This window comes from Anarhichas minor, unplaced genomic scaffold, assembly GCF_050575085.1.
Source record: "Anarhichas minor isolate MPS153535 unplaced genomic scaffold, ASM5057508v1 ptg000042l, whole genome shotgun sequence".
Lineage (NCBI taxonomy): Eukaryota > Metazoa > Chordata > Actinopteri > Perciformes > Anarhichadidae > Anarhichas > Anarhichas minor.
The window spans coordinates 4,585,563-4,605,918 of NW_027466488.1; the positions used below are offsets into that span (position 1 = coordinate 4,585,563).

The window sequence follows — 20,356 nt, forward strand, 5'->3', positions numbered from 1 at the left end:
ACGGGTTGCTATGTCGACGGTGTTGCTGCTCGTCTCTAAAGGCATTCAGCGCTTCTGTGGAAAAACTCTGTCGACCGGAAAGACACCTCCCCGCGATGGGTAGTGGCAGTTGTTGTTTGTAAATGGTGCATTCGGATATGGGAATAGTGACAAAAAAACATTTAAAATGCTACAGAGACTGAAGATGGTGAGTAAAGATTGGTGTAACGTTTCTAACGTTTAAAACAAAACTATTTGACTTGTGCAGCTTAATGTGCCTCTTTACAGGTTGTTTTGGTATATCCTTGTTTTTCTTCTTCTAGATATCACCATGAAGCACATGGGATGAACTGCATAATGGCGACATTAAAAGAAGTGGATCACATAGTTGTGAATGGATCAGAAGAGGAGCTTCCAACACAGGAGGAAGCAGTTGAGGAGCAGACACCAGAGAGGAGACATGTTGATGTCCTCCTAGATATTAGTGAGGAGGACTTCATGGAGCCACATGAGTATAATTGTTACTCTGGTTGGGAAGACGCAGTAAGTGAATGAATATCTTCTTACAGCAAACCTTGCCTTAATGTATGCAGGTGTCTTCTATCACAGTTTGAAGTCAGCGGCAAAATCATTTTCAAATGATCTGCTGCAATTTTGGATTAATGATGTTTCAATATAGAATTGCCCCCTTATATTAGTAAAAGTTACTCACTCTCACCCACTGTCATTATTAGCATACTTTTTACTGTCTCAATAAGTAATTATGTTGGTGCATTTTTAGTGTAAACATTTAAACATCATATTTATTTTTGAAAACAGGTTCATGGTTGGGCCAGAGTTGCTCCACTGAGCTGCACACTTTTGACTCAGAAGATGTACAACAAACCAAAGCATGCTGACAACCCAAGGCCCTTGACTGTTGACCCAACGATCCTCGATGCCAACAGCTCAACCAGCATTGCAGAGCGCCGCTGTGAGTCTCATGTGGGTCTGCATAACAGCTTCAAGAAACCCATCCCATTAAACCAGCACACGGGATCCTGGGGTAACACTGTTGTGGAAGCTCTGCAGAAAGATGGTTCAGAATGGTCTGTCCTCAATGCTTTGCAGAAAACCACCTCAAAACTTCCGCTCAAAGAAAAGATAGAGAAGGAAGGGACGCTCAGGGACACGTGTTCGCAGCCTCACCATCTCCCCTCGAAATACTCGAACAACGGAGCCACTAAGCCTCAGAAACAAAGGTATAGACCCAATAATACGGTGGTTCCTGTTAAAAACATCACATATTTGCCACCAATTATATCAATACCCCCGATTCCTCAGACAGTCAGTGGCCAGCTCTGCAGTGGCAGGAAGGCTCAAGAAGGAGAAACCATAGAGGAAAACTGCTTCGTCTTGGATGCGAGGAGCGGGACGAGAGGAGCTAGAGTGGACCATACTGCTAACCCAGAGCCTCCCTCTGCAGTCCTGACCGCCAAGCACCAGACATGTCAGCACAACCCCCACTTGTTCTCCGCTGTGAGTGTTTCTATACCCAAGAGGTATCAAGTACCTGTGTCTTCCAAACCTGACACAGTGCACCGCACTAGCTACTCAACGGCCGCGAGCCTCACGCGGGCCCTCCCCTCCAGCACTGCATCAGACGCACAAGCCCATTCGTACCCAAGCAAGACTGTGTGTATGTAGTATGCGATCATTTGAAATGCTCAGGTTCAACAAAGTACAAACACCACCTTTTATCTTGTTTTTTTCATAATGAATGCCTCAGACTCACCACATTTGACAATATTTCCATTAAATTAGTTGTAAGAATAAATCAAGGTGAGACAAGTTCATAAGAGTAACTAATCGCAGAGGTAATTCCTTTGGCATATTTCAGAACATACTAACCACAACAGTCGAGTGAACAGATTAAATGTGAAGCTATTCGTGTCATTTGTGCCTTTTTGTTTTGTTCGGACCAGTTCCCACAAGTGCCTTTTCAGCTGTTCTAGTTACCTAGCAACGGTGCAGCTACCTCATCAGAAGTATAGCAGTGCGCCTGCTTCACACTTCCTTCTATTTAAAACCTCAGCCCCAAGCTACAGATCTGTCACAACTGAAGCGCTGCAGTGTAGCCTGTGACCATACGTGATGACACAAAGCGTTGCCAAACTACTGCATCTGTCTCTGTCAAATGTAACTGTGTACAAGTGAGTGATTCCCGACGACTGTGGATGGATTCTCAGGGTTATCAGTGCAGCATTATGCTGACGTCCTTCATGTCGGTCTCCAAAGGCCAGCCAACATTATTTACAACTTGTATGATCTGGTTACATTGCTTTATTGTTCCACCTCTATTGTTTAACTGCCCTGATTAAATGATCCACTTAGTGGGATTGTTCTATATTCAAAAGAGCTGTCGTGTAAACCTAAATAGACAAAACTTCAGTCTTACCTGAATGTGCATGTAGAATGAAATGGTCCCTTAACACAGATATGTAAAGAGTTGCTATATTCAGCACAAGCCAGGACCCAGCATGTCTATATTCAGTAAGATGCCGCTGCATCAAAGTGAAAAGATAAAAGACAAGATATGATACAGCTTCATGTTGTTCTATAATGAAAAGTACAAAGAAAAAGGGTCTGTACAATTAAATCTCATTAATTTAGCTCTGTTTATATGTTTACTACAGGAGAAGTAAATGTATTACACATTGAAGAAAGCATCACCAAAACATCTGTGCAATTTATTCCACTGTGCTGAACTGAGAGCTCAATTAAAGGATCAAGCTGACTGATTTAAGTCTTTTTTTTGTATCGTTTGAGCGCAAAATGTGTTTCTCTTCCACCTTTGTTCTAATGTAAGTGACAAGGAGCACAATATACACTTTCCAGCCGTTTATTAACAACATCTGTAGTGTAGCTTCAACAATTAATCAAGGCAACCATCAACTCTACACACATAGGCAACAAACTCAAATTATGCTGAAACAAATATTTGTGCTGGGAAAACATCTGCATGCACTCCCTACAAAGAGAAAATAAAGCACTGGCATTGACACTTGAGACTGACTTCTACATAGCTCTGCTGAAAGCAAATCAAACCCCTGAGCCACTCAGCCAGCAGGGAGACGCTGTGGAGATGGCAAAGTGCTTATTATAACAGGGAAATGATCCTTCAACTGTTGGGACATGATGCGGGTTAAACTTGGGCAGTGTCATGTTCTGTACATCCTTCAGTTTGTACACACAAAGTTTGTAGAAACTTAAACAGCATTAGCTGTTACACCCTTCAATGAAACCCGTCAAACTACAATAAAATGCCACATAGCATTATTTTCATGTGACAGAACAGAAATCTTGACGATAAGGGGACAGTATTTCATGCAAACATGACGAAAATACCAAAATTGTTTGTTCGTTTTCCAAAACAAAGTAATTCAGATAATTATTAAATATTTGAAAGCAGCACGTTGTCTGTAACAGAACTAAAGCTAATACTTGGGTTAAGGCACCAACAAAACAAAACGTAATCAAGGCCTTTAGCTCTAGCTTCTATGAGTGTGGTGCCTGTGATTAATGAGGTAACTCAGTGCAACAATATCATGAAAGCAAAACATTAAGTTAAGTTACTTGGAGACATTTAAAAAAAGAAATAAATTAAAATATGGCGTCCGATAAGGGTGGAAAATCTGATGATTTTAACAGGACTCCTTTCAGTCAACATAAGGTGGTGAATGCATACGATAGCTCTATGTGTTTCTGTACAGTAACATTACAGGAGTACTGCGACTGTATACACTTACACCCAGCTAATGAATAAGTCAAACACATTTACAGCAGAGTCTGCTTACTGACTCGAACCGACTGCTTCGCTAGAGGCCCAAACACAAAAAAAAAGAAAAAAAAAAAAGTGTTTTACGCAACATCAAACTTCACCATCACGTTTCAATGAAAGCTGCGCAACAACTTACAAGACAAACAATTTTACTTGTGCCACATCTGTATGTGTAACGCTATGTTTCAGAGGCTTTGAGCAAAGCCTTGTTCACCGTTAAAGGCTCTACGGGGCTTTATTTTGGAAAACATGAAGCCGATTTCCACCGGTCAAGTTTTCCACTGACGGCAAAGCTTACAGGATGTTATTAGAGTTTATAGTCTTGCTGCCGCTGACAAGGCAACATCAACAAGGCAGCCATTAGATGCACAAGCTGAGAGTAGATATATTAGGTTTCTGTTCTGCTGACCAAGTGAATGCTTCATGCACATTTCCAGACAAACTAAATGTACAATGTTATTTGTTGTACACCTGAGATGACATTGTTTCCATGCAGAATATGCATATCTGACGTACAGACTAATACATTTATAAGCCTTTTTTTTTTTTTGACAACCACGCACAGCTAAAGATGTCATCCCTTTTAAGTGCAGATCTTACATTGACGAAATGCTGAGTCATTTTTAAACTGCTAGTAAGACCAAACAGTGAAAACCAGTCATAGCGGTTGTACATTGAAATATTAAAGTAAACTGGCATTTCAGACAAAATACACATACAATATATATTACTTTATGTGCAAATAAATATGTAAACTGTCACAGGAGCTGATGAATCATGCCCGTTGAGCAAATAAAGTGCAGCCGAGCTGTCAGGATATGGACCTGGAGAGGCTCTGGGCATCTCCAGTGGAATGTTCAAAGACATTTTCGCAGACTTCTTACTGCTAAGACGGTGGTCCGCTGGAGGGCAGCGCTGACTGATTCCTCACACAGGACCAGGCAGGCGTGAGAAACCTGTACTGCAAAAGCTTTAGAGTCACTGAGAGGGCTTCAGCTGTTGGGTTTCTCAGGGTGCTGAAAGAGAGCACACAGCTCCTCACACGTCTGCGTTTCCACAGAGCTGAAATGGGACTCCATATTCCACGCCAGGTCTGCTGACAGGAAGTCGTCCATGACCGTCTGCGTTTCGTTGCTCGTTAGGAAGAGGTGACCCAGGCCCTCCGCCTGGCTGGTCACGGTCTGTGTCTCTGTGCTGTTCAGCAGTCTGGCGTGCTCACCCTGACTCGCGGGAGTCTGAGCAGAGAGACCTGTGGCGAATAAAGGGAGATCCGTCTGCGTTTCTGTATCCGAAGACTCTGTGCTCATAGAAAAGCTTGAATGCCGCAGAATGCTGCCCAGGGGCATGTGGCTTCCGGTGTTCAGCAGGAAATTGAGGTCCGTCTGAGTTTGAGTGTCGAACAGCTCCAGGTCGCTGGCCTGGGTTCGACTTGGTCCCTCACTTTGGTCCAGTTCATCCAGCAGAAGGAAGTCCGTCTGGGTCTGGATGTCCAGAGACTCCAGCGGCGTGTCACCACCCAGTCCTCCCAGCTCACTCTCCTCCGTCTGTGTCTGGATGTGCACGGCATTGAGAAACTCCTCGAAGTCAAAGTCAATGCCGCTGTGTTGCTCCTGAACAGATCCCAGAACTGACCCGCAGCCTTCAGATGCCACCGTGAGCACCTGGTGGCCCGACATGCTGTCAGACAGAATGTTTTCTAAATCATTTAACAAGGTCATCGTTTGGGTCTGATTATCGGCCATGTTGTTGGAGTTGAGCTCATCTGTCTGCACCCCAAAACACATACCACCAGCTGACTTAGAGTCCTCGTATATACTGCTTCCGGTGAGAGTGTCATTTACGTCCAAAGCGGTCTGAGTGGAGACACTGAGGGAGTCGCTGTCGAATAGGTCAGAGCACATGATGGCCTGCTGCTGAGCCTTATCATCCGATTGTGGCAGGGCAAAATATGTCTGTGTCTGCCTGGTTTTGTACGGGTGTACAGACGAAGAGGAACAAGGAATTTGCCCCATGCACTGGCCGTCTGTCTGCGCGCCAATGGAGGATTTGGCTTTAGTCCGGGAGGAGAATGTCTGGGTTTCAACACTGACTGGCAGGAGGACTTGGGCACTCACGCTAATGTCTGTTTGGGAGCAGGACGACACCGAGGACTCACCCACTGAGCACAACCCCATTACCTCCCCGACCCCCACTCCTGTAAACACTTTCGACAAGTACGACTTGTCCGTCTGAATGTTGGTGGAGGTGCTTCTTCCCCGTTGCTCTGCCAGGCTGGCTAAGTCATCTGTGCTGGCGGGGTCCAGACTGACCTGCACCCCGGTGCTAATGGGCCCCAGGCTGGAGCGCGAAGTACGCTTGAAACACAAACTCTTAGCATCCAGTTGGGGGACCACAGCGCCATGTGGCAGGAGGTGAAGGGTGCTGACGGAGCCTTGGCTGTCCACAGCCAGCACTACAGACCTCAGAGCCCCGCTTTCTGTAGACGGAAGAAGGACCGGCAAGTGGGCCAGCTGCATCACAGGAACACTGACCAAAGCCATCTTGGGCTTTGGTAGCAGCAACTTCTGGAGGCTCCAGCGGGGGTTGGAGTTCTGATTCACCGAGTCTGTGATATGAACCGTTGTATCAGAAGAGAGCACAGCCTCCGTCAGCTCTTTACTGGCAGGCATGATCTGAAAGGTTGACTCGTTGGTCTTAAGCTTTTCGGGACCACTTAGCAATTTCTCCATCTTTCGCTTTTTTACAGGAGGGATTCTGTGAAAGAAACAAAACAGACACAGAGAAAGCCAGCCACATTAATGTTTAGCCAAACCCAAACCCAAGTTTCAATAGAAATCACTCTGGGCCATGCGGGTACATGCCTGTGTTCTGTAGGAATCTCGTGACCCGTCCTGTAGATGTGCGAGAGTAGAGCAGCCCTGCTAGCATAGGGGCAGCCACATGTGCAGTGGTAAGTCTTCCCACAGTCTTCTATGTGCCTCTTTAGGTCCCACTCTGTGCTGTAGCCATTGTTGCACTTGAAGCACTTGTGTTTTTTCTCTGCATGCATCTTCATGAAGTGCTACAATGAAACAGACGAAAGACCAAAGAATGTATTGCATACACTTGCTTTTATTTTTGTTACTTCTTTAATAGTCAGTATTGCGGGAGGGGTTAAAGATCTTTTATCCTCCTTTACATCACTCCTGTAAGATTGATTTTTGAAACATATTTGGTGCCGAGTTATACATTAGGAGCCATTCCTGCAGAACTGAGACCTCATAATGTTATGTAATTGATCACGTGGATAGGATTACATGTCACTGGAGGAAAGGCTTACTTGTTTAACCAGGGAGAACTGGGAGAAGGGTCTGTTGGGCCCCCTGGGACATCCCTCAATAGGACAGCAGTAAAGCTTCTGAGAGCCCTTCATGTCCTTTCTGACCGTAGGATTCACAATACCGTCCTGAGGGTGACGATGGCAGCGGAAGACAAAAGAGAGAGGACAAAGCAGAGACATATTAGCATTTTTATATCATACCCTTACTCAGCGGCAGTGTTAAAGAATACTGTAAACTCCTTAATCACCAAGTAAAGAAAGGCCTGCAAGACTTTCCAAGATTTAAGCTGAACTGAGGTTTTACTTGACCTGCAACATTTATTACAGTAACTGCTGTAAAAAGGTACTCAATGTCAACTATGCTGTACAACTACAAAATGTTGTCTTTATTCCAATTTCTATTCATTTTTTTTTTTTAAAGGTGTCACTATGACTCTGGAAAATAAAGTGCTGGTTGTACATGGTGTTGCTTTCTTTAGTCAGTGGGTAAATGTGATGTGTATTCAAAATGTTACCATATTTCTAGGCTCTGCTTCACATGACTGAAAAACAAATGAATGAGCTTGCTTGGCAGCACATGGGATACAACAGTTTGCTGCACCACTGCTTCTCTTGTAGTCCCGAGGCACACTTGCTAAAGGAGCTGTCAGCACATTGTATATTTAAAAAGGTGCTCAATACGGAATTCAGAGCATATATTGCCTCCATACTGCTCTCAACACAAAGACGGCTAAGGTAACAGTGCTAAAAGCAACAGCGGTGAAAACAAAGGCAGCAGTGGTGAAGCTCTGAATCCCATACAGAACCTTTAAATTCAATGGATAGCATACTAAGTAATACTTAATACAGTAACGGCAGCTGCAGTGAATGAACGTTTAAAACAGACAACCCATCACCCTCCATAACAGTCATTAATGCTGAAGCCTCCCAGTGGTCAGGGTCACCTCCATCTGCTGTAGCACTGGAGCTAAAGCTGACAGACACCCTCTGGTTTATCACGAGGAGTTAGCATAAACAGACAATCTGCTAAAAATAAATGTTCTTGCAGTTGGCTTTGGTGACGTCATCTGGTCGTAGGCTGAAGCCTGAGTCGTGTCAAGGCAGTATTCGTCATCGGCCAGCAGCTGGCTGTGACCCAAAAGAAGAAGAAGAAGAAGAAGAAGAAGAACTCAAGATTCACTATCTTTGCCAAACCAGGTTCAGTCCATGACCTTTTAAGTGGCCATCACCGAGGTCAGTTCCTTTTTCTGGCAGACTGTTCAATGCAGCGATAAGTCAGAATAATTCTGCTGCTGAGGTCACTGATATAGACAGAGAGATAGCTGAAAGCCAAGCCCCAAGACCAATAACAACCAGGTTGTGAGTGATTTAACTCATTACTTCTGTGCATTGATGCAGAAAAGCTACAGTGGAGGTACGCAGACGTAATAAAAACACAGACAAAGCATACAGAGTGAGCATCATGTCAAACAGGATATCATTACCACTGCTGACAGAAGTCTTAGAGCTGTAAATTAAAAATAATATGCAGCTTGTATGCTCCTTATCTCTCTTTGCACAACTTAGAAAGCACAATCTGTGGGCAATGAAACATCAACATACAGGATTGGAATCAGCTGTTACTCTCAAAGTAATCAACATGTCTTTCAGTAGGCCTACAAGGATTAATGCACTTGAACAGCAACTAAATAGACAATCAAAGTTACATTTAGATTAGGACCGACCACAAAACAGACTCCAACTTTCAAATATACCCGATTGTACCTTTAATTCACATATAGAACCCCTGATCGGGCCTTTAAAACACTCTTCTAGCTGCGCAACATGAACTACTTCTAAGACCTCATTTAAATTCTCACAGTCACCTATTTTAAACAAAGAGCTTAGTCTATTGCAGGACAAAAGGCAGCCTTTCCCAGCAAAGAACTTCATTCATGGACGGGACACAGTGAAATACCGCCTCCCACGAGAAGCCCAGGACCAGTGAGGACAGAAGAACCAGGGTCACAAGTAAACTTGGGTCCAAACATGTTGACTGACTGTTTAGTATTGGGAGCAGACTGTCTACAATCAGACAAGCAATAGTGCTCGTGTGGTGGTATTTTAAAGAAGGTGAAGAGGCCCTTACCATTACTTTAGAGTAAAAAAATAAAACCGGTTTAACTAATCAATGTGTACTCTAGCACAGCCAAATCAGATACTCCACACATTCATGTCCTCAGCTACAAATAGTTCAAAAAGGCGAATCTAAGAGTAAAAACAAAGCACTGACGTTAAACCTCAACCATCACATGCGATCCAAAGCATCAGCGTTCATTGATGACGTCAGCTAACTAGTTACAATGTAGCTAGCTCGATAAAAAGCAAAACGTCCGTTACGGAGCTCCACTCGCAGAAAAACTAACTTTTATCAAACGTTAAATATAACACCGTGTTTGTTAAGCATCACCAGTGCTAAAACCGTTAGCTAAAAATAAGTTGTGATGGATGACTTGCGTTTTCCAGTTTTATTTTTTCCCCCCGATAATGAGTTAGCCATGTTAGCATTGCAGTTACGTGAAAGCCTAAAGTATGTGGACATTAACCAGGTTTAGGACGCGTTTACCTTTATTCTGTGTGATTTAACGAGATGCATGTTCAACGCAGGTGTGTTGGGGAGAATCTTGCCACATCCCTCCACGGTGCAGAGGATGTTCGTCCTCACTTCTTTGGTCAGCTCCGTGATGGTGGGTTTTATTATGTCCCGTGACTGCGACAGAGACTCTTCGTGACATTTCGGACTGCCAGTAGTTGCGCTCTCTCTGTTTTGTGCCTTGCTCGTCGCGGAGGCAGCCATGTTTCTGTGTTGACAGTCCATCTGTGTTTGGCAGAGAACCCCAGTAGCAGCATTGAATGAAGGGTCGTATATGGTCCCTCCGTTTTGTCTGACAGGCTGCTTCGCCAAGAGGGCTGGGACGTCGACAGCTGAGCTTACGTCATATCCGGTATAATGGTGTACTTCCGTTTGGTATACGAAGCTGTGTCCCAATCCAGCGGCTGCATCCTTCAGAGGCTGCATTTGTAGACCGGTTGCGTCAAAGTGGCTGCGACTAGGCTGTCCCATTTCGAAGACTCCTTCAAAATTATGATGGTGAAGTTAAGTAACAACACTAAATTTATTTTTTTAAGCAGCAGTTTTTGTTTTTTATGTGTTGCTAAGAAGATGGATCACTTAGGTATAGTTCCATCATTGTTCAAAGTAAAAAAAAAACTTTAGGACTTTAAAACTTTAGTTTTAATGAATAAATATATTTTAAAATCAAGGACATTTCTCTGGCATTTCTAGTTTTCTGCTGTGTTGAAAACGTACCGAACCATGGCACCACTGTATCGTATCGAACAGTGAATTTTGCGAACCGTTACACCCCTAATATGCACTAATAAAGTTCACACACGCCCACTGAAAACAAGCACACATGCACTGAAATGTTGACACACACTGAAAACAAGCACATACGCAGTGAAAATGTTCACACCAAGCACACAGGAGAGAGCCTACTTCATTGTGGAGGGGTAACTGAGTGTTTGCGTGTAAAATAATTTTGGTACGGCTGGAAGTTGTTGTAGTGTAACAGGAAGGCAGGTAAATAGAACTTCCGCTTGCAATGCAACGACTTCTGGACACATTGAAATTGGGAGGAAAGAAATATCATCTGCGTGCGCTGTTTAGCAGAAAAGCCAGCATCTAGAGTAAAACTTGGATCGACATAGCTCTGTTCTGTCTTTTTTAAAGATGAAGATGCATTTATTACTATAAATTGTAGTTGGCCGTTTGGCATGTGATCAGCTATTTGTTACTGCTAATATTGACCAAATTCATGACTTCTTCTTCAGCGTCGTGCACAGCATCCAATCTGATTTTATAACTGCCGGGTCAAAAATGACCCCTAAGACAAGCTGTGTACCCTGTTGGTGTACAGCTTTTATGGAAATATAAACAAACAAAGGCAATGTTTAACTTTTTCTCATGTTGGGGTCATTCTAGGAAAAGTCATTGAATTTCAAGTTGAAAAAAGATCATTAAGGGGGTTTCTTATGCTGTTAAACATAGTGGCGGGTCATTTTTGACCCCTAAGACGACACAAGGGTTAGCCAGACACTTCACCATATTCATTCATATGGCACCATAAAAGGACTATCCATTCTAGATTGATGTGGTCCATCGTGGTGAAAGACAAAAGACTGCCCGACTTTCTTAGAGTCATCACACAGGCACAACTGATTCTTTTCTACAGCAACCTCAGCATCAGACACAAGGATGCATTCTGCTAACAGCTCAAAGTGACGGTCCTGGTCGTCCAAGGTGACGTTACGAGATAACAGCGGATCTGACCGCCCGTTGTTTGGATTTAGAATTGAAATCATGTAGGTGTTGGATTTTATGGTTGTAATCTGAAACCACAATATTTATTTTCAGTTAAATGCTAAATTTCACACTTGGTTTAGAGATGTATTTTTATAGTATGTGTTTCATGTTATGTTGGTATTTGATGTTTGATTAAAATGTGTGAAAGACACTATTTTTGATAAATTAAAGTCATCGGAAAATGTTATGGACAGCTTTTTATTTGGGTCATAGGAGAGCTGTCCGAACCCCCTAATTGCTCCATCGATGACAGCAGAACGATTGACGTTGAACTTGCATGTTATCAATTTTGTCACTGAGCTCTCTCCGAATTTGAGTAACGGGTAATGTGTTCTCTTGGTTGCCTAAAAATCTGAATGACAGACCTATCAGATCATCATTTCATTTCGATATTGTGCAATGACTCAAATTTGTCAAAGGTACCTCACAGTACTCTTCTACCTCTACCTCTGTTTGTTGCCAAGTAAAAACACAAATGTACCTTGAAGTTATTGTCTATGTAGTTCCTTATTTTGTTATCATATGTGCCTCTCCATTGTTGGTAAATTATATATGATCATTTTGAAAAAAAACTACAGCACTGTTATAAAAAATGATAATAATGATAATTAATTAGGTTCCCACATTGTTTGCGGGCCGTAATCTAAAGCTTCCTCCATTTTATTTATATCAACATGTAATATTATATTTATCAATACTTAACAGCACTAACAGTAATGCCTTTGAGTCAAATGAAAATCAAAAAGATATTAAATTATCACTTGCACAATATATTATATTAATTGTCATACATTGTCAGATTTTTGAATTATATCAGAAATATGAAATTGTTTCTAATATAAAGATGCATTTAGAAAGTTTGTCATACATTGATTTTTATTGTGCCACTCTGTAAGTAAACAGTATACATACAGTACATACAGTTTACATGAACATACTGTGTTCTATGTGACAAATTAAATAGCTTAACGCTTTTAGAATTATTATTTCTCGTTCAGCCTGAACCGTCTGTCTGCTTCTTGGTTTGTGAGCAGAAGGATGCAGCCGCTGGATTGGGACACAGAGACAGTCTATGTTTTAAGCTGGAAAAGTGTATTTAAAAGCTAAACATTTCTCATTACTCCATCCATAAGTGTTGGTCAAAATAGGTTCATCTCACACAGAAAACTGAGGCTTTAATTGTGCAAACCCATACACGGGCCATTGTGGGCTGTCTTATGAGAGCCTGACCAACACACTGCCTGAGCTTAAATTATTATCCAATATTCGCTAGTCACAGATCTATTGGTTATGCCTCCAAGTAATAAGAAATAGTGCAGAGATGTCGGGAGTTATTTAGAAACAGTATCACCATTACATCGCTGGCCCACCATAAATTGTGCACTCACTACATGCCTTGGTTATAATTCTTTTAACTAAAAGTATAGGATTTATTTTATATAAAATTATTTGTATTGAATGTAAATTTGTTTTTTAAATTCTTGTGTTTTCACTTTTGTGGTATGTTACAAATACATTTTAGAGCAGAACGAGGACTGTGGACTCTACCCCATCTCTTGCAGTGTAGTTGTGTTGGGAAGGGAACTCTTTGCTGGTAGTTTTGACAGGAGGAACCATAAACTCTTTAAAAGTACGTATGGGCATCTAAGTATTGTTTAAAGACGGACTTGTAAAATGTGCACCTGTCCTTTAAATAGTTTAATGAACCCTGAAACAAGCAACTTATGAAAAGCTGGTTCCCTTCCAGCAGACCTTTATACAAAGCCAATACTCCACAACACATTGTAGTAACACTATAGCTAATGAAAAATACAGAAAAGATGGTCAGATGACGAGTGTGGGGATCAAATGGCATGAAGAGAATACAAGAATATTAAAAATCCTGCTTTTATATTCAATTTGTACATAGAAAACATTTCATCACAGTAACATTATCCTACTTAAAAACCAACAAAAAATAAATGACAAAATGACAATAACCTATTGCCAACTACTGACATGGTTGCAACTGTAAGCACGCAGAGAGTCTTGAACAAGGAATGATAAAAGCAAACCCCGGGGGGACTGGACATGGCGGGCCACACTGTGAATGCTTTAGATGAAGGGCCTGTCGGCCATCAGTTCTGTGGTTGGCGCGTTTGTGAGGAGGGACCAGGGTCATTGTCTGTGATGACAAAATAATTTCTTCCTTTTAAGGGGATACATGAGAGCAGAGGTGTGACAGGGGTGGAGGCAATTCCTGTAAAAAACAACATTGAAATTAGTTGATCGTACTTAATAAAAAGAAAAAGAAAAATTACACTTGCTTACGATTTTGTTGGCATTGTTAAAAACGTAATAATCACAAATAGCCCATGGGACAGTGGGGTAAAACACTTTGAATGCACTGACTGAGACATTCATGATGGATTATGTTGTAGGAGCATTACAGAGGGGATATTTCCTCTAGTCTAGAGTGTGTGCTCTCTTGTGGTCATTTATGGAATTGCCAAGACTATAAAACATGTTTACTTGTTTTACAATCCAAGTATTGTTTCGTTGCTAACACACATAGGGTTGTGGCGAACACATTCTTGATACCTGAAGATGCACAGTGTCTGAGTGACTCCAGGAGGTTCGTGCTTGCAAATTTGACAACACATCTGAAGGGTTCCTCCCGCTCCGTCATGGTCTTGTTGGAGTGGTCTCTGAACTTTGTCTCCAGCTGAGGAAAGAACACAAAACATAAGATGATCGCAGCACAGAGCGATACTGACCTTTTTATCAATCTTTGAACTGGTATAGTGAGACAGCAACTTAAGGCTGAGACTCAGCATCATCAAAATGCCTCTGGATACCTTGTAAACTGCAGACTGGAGCTGAGGTAACGCCCCACCACCAAAGGCCTTGCAGGCCATGTGAAGTCTGTTTGCTGCAGGCTCAGCTTGTTCTTTTTCTATGTGCAGGTCTGTAAATGGGACAGAAGCCAAATAAACAGAATCACAACGCAGAATTCTTCCAGAGGAACGCATTAAGGCCAAATACATGAGGGTAAAACAAACAATGTTTAAGTATGTGTGATCTTATAAAAAATATGAAAGCAGCTTTGCTCAGATCAAATGATTTGATTAACATACTTGAGATAGTTTGGTTATTTTCTGCAAGAGGACTTGGATACTTGGTGGGAAACACCTAGAATTAAAAAGTTAAAACAAAATTCCCAATATAAATCATCAGACCAATCATCTTTATAACAAAACTCTCACGGGTTAAAATAAGTTAGTAGTAGGCTTCCTCTTTGTTCAGTGGATCTCTAGACATGAACTGACATTATGTAATCAAAGATATTTTGCATGTGCAAAGGTCGAACCTGAACCAGGAAGTAGTTTGTCAACATGATGGATGTTTACAATAGATATATATACTGTAACATCTTTAACAGAACTTCTGTTTAATGGCAAACAGGGATGAAAACAATGTGCGATGCTTTTCACAGTTCATTGTTAGGATTGTAAACTTTTTGTGTTATTAATATTAAACATAAGAATAAATCAAGCTTCTACTACAAAAAAGGTAAATATTTAAGTGTAGTTAAGGTTCATAAAGGGTGAACATCGCAACTTACATTCTGCCTCAACAGGTGGTCAGAGGTCAAGGGTTCAATGCCTATCAGCAATCTTTAATTAAGCGGGGCATACAGAGCTTTGTATGGTGGTTGTAGTTTGAATAGCCTACCTGTTGATATTTCCTCATCAGAAGGTCCCTAATGGCAGTGAGTTTCCGTCCACTAAGGTTAGCATCCTTGATAGCGTGATATCTGGTGGACAGAACCACGGCCTGCAAAGTACATCACTTACTTAAAATGAAAAAAGACAGAAAAAACAGCGACCCGGCAACTGAGCGAACAATGTCCTGGATTGAACATGAAACTCAACCCTCACCTGGGACAACAGGGGCTTCTGCTTTAAAGTCAGGCTGGTCACAAAGACGTACGGGGTTTGGAGATAGTGGACGACGTATGTTGGTTTCAGGTGGTTGGGTCGAGAGAAGGCGTCTCCCCACGCAATACGAATCCATACGGCTTCGTCTGTGTGCTTCTTTATTTTGATAGACACCTTGAATGCAATGTCAAAAGTATACTTATAATACAGGATGTTAAACACAGAGATGCCCATACAATGTGTATCAATGATGCAACTATATAATTAACTTGTGTTTTTTGGGGGGGGGGGGGGGGGGTATCTGGCTTACATGTCTCACAAGCTCTTTGAGGTGGGATTTAAATTGTTCCTTGAACTGCATCAGCTCTACAGAGTGAGCATCATCTGGAAAAATGAGACATTAAAAAAGGGACAATAAGTAATAATAAGCAATACTAAACTCAACTTTATCAGAACAGCTTATAATTACCTGGAACAAACAGACCATAAAAAGTGAAAAAAAACACAGTGATGATCCAGACACCAGCAGTATATTTGACTGACTGAAGTTACCTCCACCAGCTGCAGTGTTTAGGTTAGAATGAAAAGCTGCACATTGTCAGCCCTCCATGGTACAAGTATTTCAACACACCTTCAGGGTCCAAGAGCTGGGAGGCATACCACATCCCCTGGTTTGGATTGTCCATGATATCTGAGAGACAATCACACCAACGTTGAGGGACACAGGAAGCGTTATTGGATTGGCATGGTACGACTGAAGTTAGCTCGGTTGCCTTGGCGTTACAGAGTAGGTTAGATAATGCCACATGACTTACATATCATCTCGAGTTCTGTGAGGTGTTTCATTGCCAACTTGTTTTCCTGAAACGTTACAAATAACGAGGTTTAAATGAGAGGAAACACAGAGCAACGCTAGCTAAATACAAACGGATTCCTATCGAGGAGTGTTCGTTAATCAAGTGTCGTGACATTACACGGCCTACTGCCTAATTTTTGAGCATTTTTGATAAGGAACGTGCTGCTATTTAGGTTAACTAACTGCTATGTTTTTTACACTGGGTTCAATTTACTACAACAACTCATATTTCAGGAAAGGCGCCGTTTACCTCGCAAATGGTCAGTAGCGCTTCCGTTATCGCCCATTTTGACTGAATACAATGTATGGACTGCTGCTGCTCCGCAGTCAAACGGCCCCACTTCTCCAGCGTTGTTTTGAGCATGTAAGACGGTATCCGTCTGATCGTTCGCTGCAGAACACGTTTCGTAGAGTCATCCATTCTTCCCCAGACAGTTATGATATCTAGCTAAGCAGTTGTATTGGAAGATTTAAATGAAACCGCCGGCTACGTCCAGCTCATACGGTAGCAGCAGTACCACAATCCAAACAAACCGCCGAGAAACGAGCACACGAATTGACCAATCACATACTGACATAGAATCTCACGCGCTTCCTGCTCCCTTTAGCGCCCTCTGTTGTGTTGGAGTGGTAGTACATCTAGTACTGTTGCTGCTGATACTACAATAATACGACCTACAATTACCAACTGCACAGTGGCGGAAGAAGTATGTAATCCCCAATAGAACAATTTAAAGGCATTTTGAATGAATTTCAAATCCTATTTAACTAAAAGCAGAGAGGTCTTGTCAGTAAATCAAATATAAGTTCTGTTTCTGCAGCACAATGTCCTTTGTATCATAACATTGTGAAAACTAATGTATGAAAGCATTGTGCTGCTATAGCTCGTCGAGATGGAGCTAGTTTTAACTACTTTATATAGAGTTAGGTAAGTAGTTCTTTATCAATCTAAATCAAACGTAACTATATATATACTTAAAGTAGTTAAGAATATATCCTTCTCTTTATATTTAACCATTGTCAAGATACATTTAAATTGTTACATTTTCTCTGCTGCTTCTCTTTGTGTCTGATGTTCATAACAAAGTGTTCACATGATCCTCACACTGCAGTCACCATGAAACCCATTGGTTAAGTAAGTTAAGGTCACACTTTGTCCACAGGACTGAAACAGTGCAATATAGTGGAATCAAGCATTAATTTCCATCACCAACATTCGCCATTATATGGCCTTTGACTAAAATAAAACAGGATACACAGTATATAAACTAAAGTTGTCACAACAGCACTGTACGAAAACACTGTAACAACTGTCTAAAGTTAAGCGCATCCATAAGCAAAACCGGAAGTACGTTACGGGGAACCGTCTTGTCTCTTCCGCAAACTTCCGTCATCAACTGTCCCGCCCCTTTGTGAGAAGAACGCCCACCATTGGTGGATGAGTAAAAAAGGCGGATGGCGATTCGCTGTTTACCATTGTCACTCACTTCTCCAAACAGTTACGAAAGCAGGCAGCGTGTACTGTAGGTTCCTGCTGTTATTGTAGGTTACATTCATGTCAGTACAAGGCCATCCGATTTAGTCGAAATTGTTGAGGAATTATAGCAACCTGCGTCGTTATTCTACATGGACATCGACCCGTAGTTCCCCCGTGGTTGCATGAATTAAACCTGCTGCGTTACAAACGGTTAACGTTAGCTGAGGCTTAGCAGTTCGCTAGCTAACGTGACATTTCACCGAGGCTTGCTGGGAAACTTCTCAAATGACACAGGCTTTCCACAGGTAAGGGTCTCACAGAGCACACTGTTATCAAATAGGTTGTCTTAAACTAGGATATTTACAGCATGTTCGCTCTGTTTTGAGCATATTAACAACATTATTGTGTCAAAACAATGGTCCAAACTGAACTCGTGGGCTGTTAAAGGGAGCATGTACCCTGACCCAGTGTCCTCTCGTGAAGGCTGGTTTGTTACCATTATTCCAGAGGATTCAGGGTCAATGCAGGTAACGTTTTCACATTGTTGTATACTCTCTCTCTCATTCTGCCTCTCTCTCTCTCTCTCTCTCTCTCTCTCTCTCTCTCATTCTGCCTCTCTCTCTCATTCTGCCTCTCTGTGTTTGCAGGTAAGTGTCCACTGGAAAAAAACAAAACAATTCCTATCATCTCAATGACAGCTCAGGATGGAGAGGGATGGGGAGGCATGAGTATCCTTTTAGAAAACATGTCCTTTGCTCAAGTGTAGCAATGCCAACCACAACCCACTGGTGCCAGATATTAGAATATATCCTGTTTTTCTATCATTGTTGTTGAATTTGAAGATGTTGAATTTGAAGATGTTGAATTTGAAGATGTCACCTTTGGCTGTCATCTGGTAAATTCTGAAAATAACAATTTGTTGCAGTCTTAACATATTCTGTAATGGTACAGCTGTGTTTGGAGGCAAACTTGCAAATATGTTGCCACCAAAGAACATCTCTTCCAGTAATATTCAACAGTAACTCAACTGAATCCCCCTTTAACCAGTGGTCCTCTTGTTTGTGGGTTTTCAGTATTGCCGCAGTGGTACAGTAAGCCCTTAACTCAGCATGCACCCTGACCTGTCCCCTCACCTGCACACGGCTGAGTGTAATGAGTTGATAACTCGCCTGATGCAGTGCCACACGGAGGTATGTCACGCTCTACATTATTGTATCGCTGTGTGCTTCATACACACGGAAGACAAAGCAATGTAAATCTTGTTTCCTCTCACCCGCAGCACAATGTCATGAAGTTCTTTGGCACGTGTAACGATGCGGACCGCGAGATGCGTCACTGCCTAAAGAAAGAGGTGTGTCAGTTATTTGTATGCACTTTGTGAATGAGATGCAACAAGGTCTCTGACTTCTGAGCGTCGGTATTTAAATAACGGCTTCTTTAATCGATACATCCTTGTTTCCTCACGATTCAACAGAGACTGGAAAAGCGTGAGCGCAGCAAGGAGCATGCACAAGCGATGAAAAAGAGGCTGAAAGGAAAACCCATTGTGCAGCTCTGAAGGACAATTCTACTGAAACTTTGCCACTGGAGCTGCAATTTGAAAGTGTTCTGAAAATGGGACATTGAATTAAGAATGACACTGTGTAACATGCCTCACCAGAGGAATGTTACGACTTCTGTCTCTGTGTGAATTCAGAGGAGTGTGGATTGTATTGGCATTGAAAGATCTCACGGTCTGTTATTTGTGTAAGTTCTTTTGATATTTTGTGATTGAAACATGAGTAAGAGGCAGTACCTCACAGCTCCATCAAAGAGACAAGTGTAGCTGCTGGAAGAACCTTTTCATCAAACATTATTTATGTTGGCAGGACACATCAGGGATATTCTGGAAGCTGTTTTATTCATGGGAACAGGGAGAGTCAATTTCAGGGTATCAGAAATGCATGTAAAAATAAAAAAGACCCAAAACAGGATGGCCAGTGGTTGCATTTTACTCTCAAAGTAAACATGCAACCATGGACGTGCATATTGAACACACTCATATATGGTTAAAAAGTCCATTTGAATGGGGAATTGTATTCATTTGTCACAATTTTGATTGCTTTTTAATAAAGTGAAATCAGTAAATTTAAGAATCCATGCTTCGATGTAATGCGTCATCATTGTAAAACAAAGTGTCAATCAGGAGTTTCACGTCTTGAAAAGTCCTTAAAGGCAAACACTGCTCATGGTGTAAAGAGAATCTAAGCTCACAGGTCCAGTTAGTATTTCAGAGTATAAATGGAGTACAGTCTAGACCTGCTCTATATGAAAAGTGTCGAGATAATTTGGCACTATACAAATAATTGACATATGACCCCTCTTTGTCGAAGGATGATGTCCTCGAGCTTTCTTTGGCTGTCTACTTGCTCTTGGTCGATGACCTCGGTGTTCACGTGACTGAAAGTTCACATGTAGGTCATGAAATGACACCTGAGCCATCTCCATTTGCTGAGTGAGTACCAGGAGACGCTGTTGAGGCCTCTAAATGATTAGTAGTTGGACCTTTAAGCTTGGATCCTCTTCCTGCATTATTAGGTA

General features: G+C 41.9%; 4 protein-coding genes across 9 annotated transcripts; 2 read left to right on the forward strand and 2 right to left on the reverse strand.

Moving 5' to 3' along the window:
• Nucleotides 1-10: 10 nt before the first annotated feature.
• On the forward strand, nt 11-2,759 carry cunh16orf46 (chromosome unknown C16orf46 homolog). 2 transcript variants are annotated; one of them, XM_076109902.1, is made up of 4 exons: nt 11-187; nt 303-522; nt 799-1,220; nt 1,303-2,759. In XM_076109902.1, the coding sequence occupies exons 2-4, from the start codon at nt 325-327 to the stop codon at nt 1,355-1,357; spliced, it is 675 nt and encodes a 224-aa protein (XP_075966017.1). In that variant the 5' UTR covers nt 11-187; nt 303-324; the 3' UTR covers nt 1,358-2,759. The 2 variants fall into 2 exon arrangements, with proteins under 2 accessions (XP_075966017.1, XP_075966016.1); XM_076109901.1 differs by having other exon boundaries at nt 799-2,759.
• Nucleotides 2,760-2,844: 85 nt separating this feature from the next.
• Nucleotides 2,845-9,987, reverse strand: atmin (ATM interactor). 3 transcript variants are annotated; one of them, XM_076109898.1, is made up of 5 exons: nt 9,724-9,863; nt 8,165-8,246; nt 7,119-7,244; nt 6,661-6,860; nt 2,845-6,553 (listed from the first exon to the last, which is right to left on the reverse strand). In XM_076109898.1, exons 2-5 carry the CDS (start codon nt 8,183-8,185, stop codon nt 4,792-4,794), a joined length of 2,109 nt encoding a protein of 702 aa, XP_075966013.1. In that variant the 5' UTR covers nt 8,186-8,246; nt 9,724-9,863; the 3' UTR covers nt 2,845-4,791. The 3 variants fall into 3 exon arrangements, with proteins under 3 accessions (XP_075966013.1, XP_075966012.1, XP_075966015.1); XM_076109897.1 differs by lacking the exon at nt 8,165-8,246 and having other exon boundaries at nt 9,724-9,987; XM_076109900.1 differs by lacking the exon at nt 9,724-9,863 and having other exon boundaries at nt 8,063-8,186.
• Nucleotides 9,988-13,396: 3,409 nt separating this feature from the next.
• Nucleotides 13,397-17,725, reverse strand: cenpn (centromere protein N). Its single transcript, XM_076110156.1, has 10 exons — nt 16,550-17,725; nt 16,259-16,304; nt 16,075-16,134; nt 15,754-15,827; nt 15,444-15,617; nt 15,238-15,339; nt 14,640-14,694; nt 14,361-14,470; nt 14,104-14,227; nt 13,397-13,762 (listed from the first exon to the last, which is right to left on the reverse strand). The coding sequence occupies exons 1-10, from the start codon at nt 16,718-16,720 to the stop codon at nt 13,641-13,643; spliced, it is 1,038 nt and encodes a 345-aa protein (XP_075966271.1). The 5' UTR covers nt 16,721-17,725; the 3' UTR covers nt 13,397-13,640.
• Nucleotides 17,726-17,768: 43 nt separating this feature from the next.
• On the forward strand, nt 17,769-19,915 carry cmc2 (C-x(9)-C motif containing 2). 3 transcript variants are annotated; one of them, XM_076110157.1, is made up of 5 exons: nt 17,769-18,081; nt 18,424-18,504; nt 18,896-18,966; nt 19,056-19,127; nt 19,251-19,915. In XM_076110157.1, the coding sequence occupies exons 2-5, from the start codon at nt 18,468-18,470 to the stop codon at nt 19,332-19,334; spliced, it is 264 nt and encodes an 87-aa protein (XP_075966272.1). In that variant the 5' UTR covers nt 17,769-18,081; nt 18,424-18,467; the 3' UTR covers nt 19,335-19,915. The 3 variants fall into 3 exon arrangements, with proteins under 3 accessions (XP_075966272.1, XP_075966273.1, XP_075966275.1); XM_076110158.1 differs by lacking the exon at nt 18,424-18,504 and having other exon boundaries at nt 17,772-18,081; nt 18,850-18,966; XM_076110160.1 differs by lacking the exons at nt 17,769-18,081; nt 18,424-18,504 and having other exon boundaries at nt 18,519-18,966.
• The last annotated feature ends 441 nt before the right edge of the window (nt 19,916-20,356 follow it).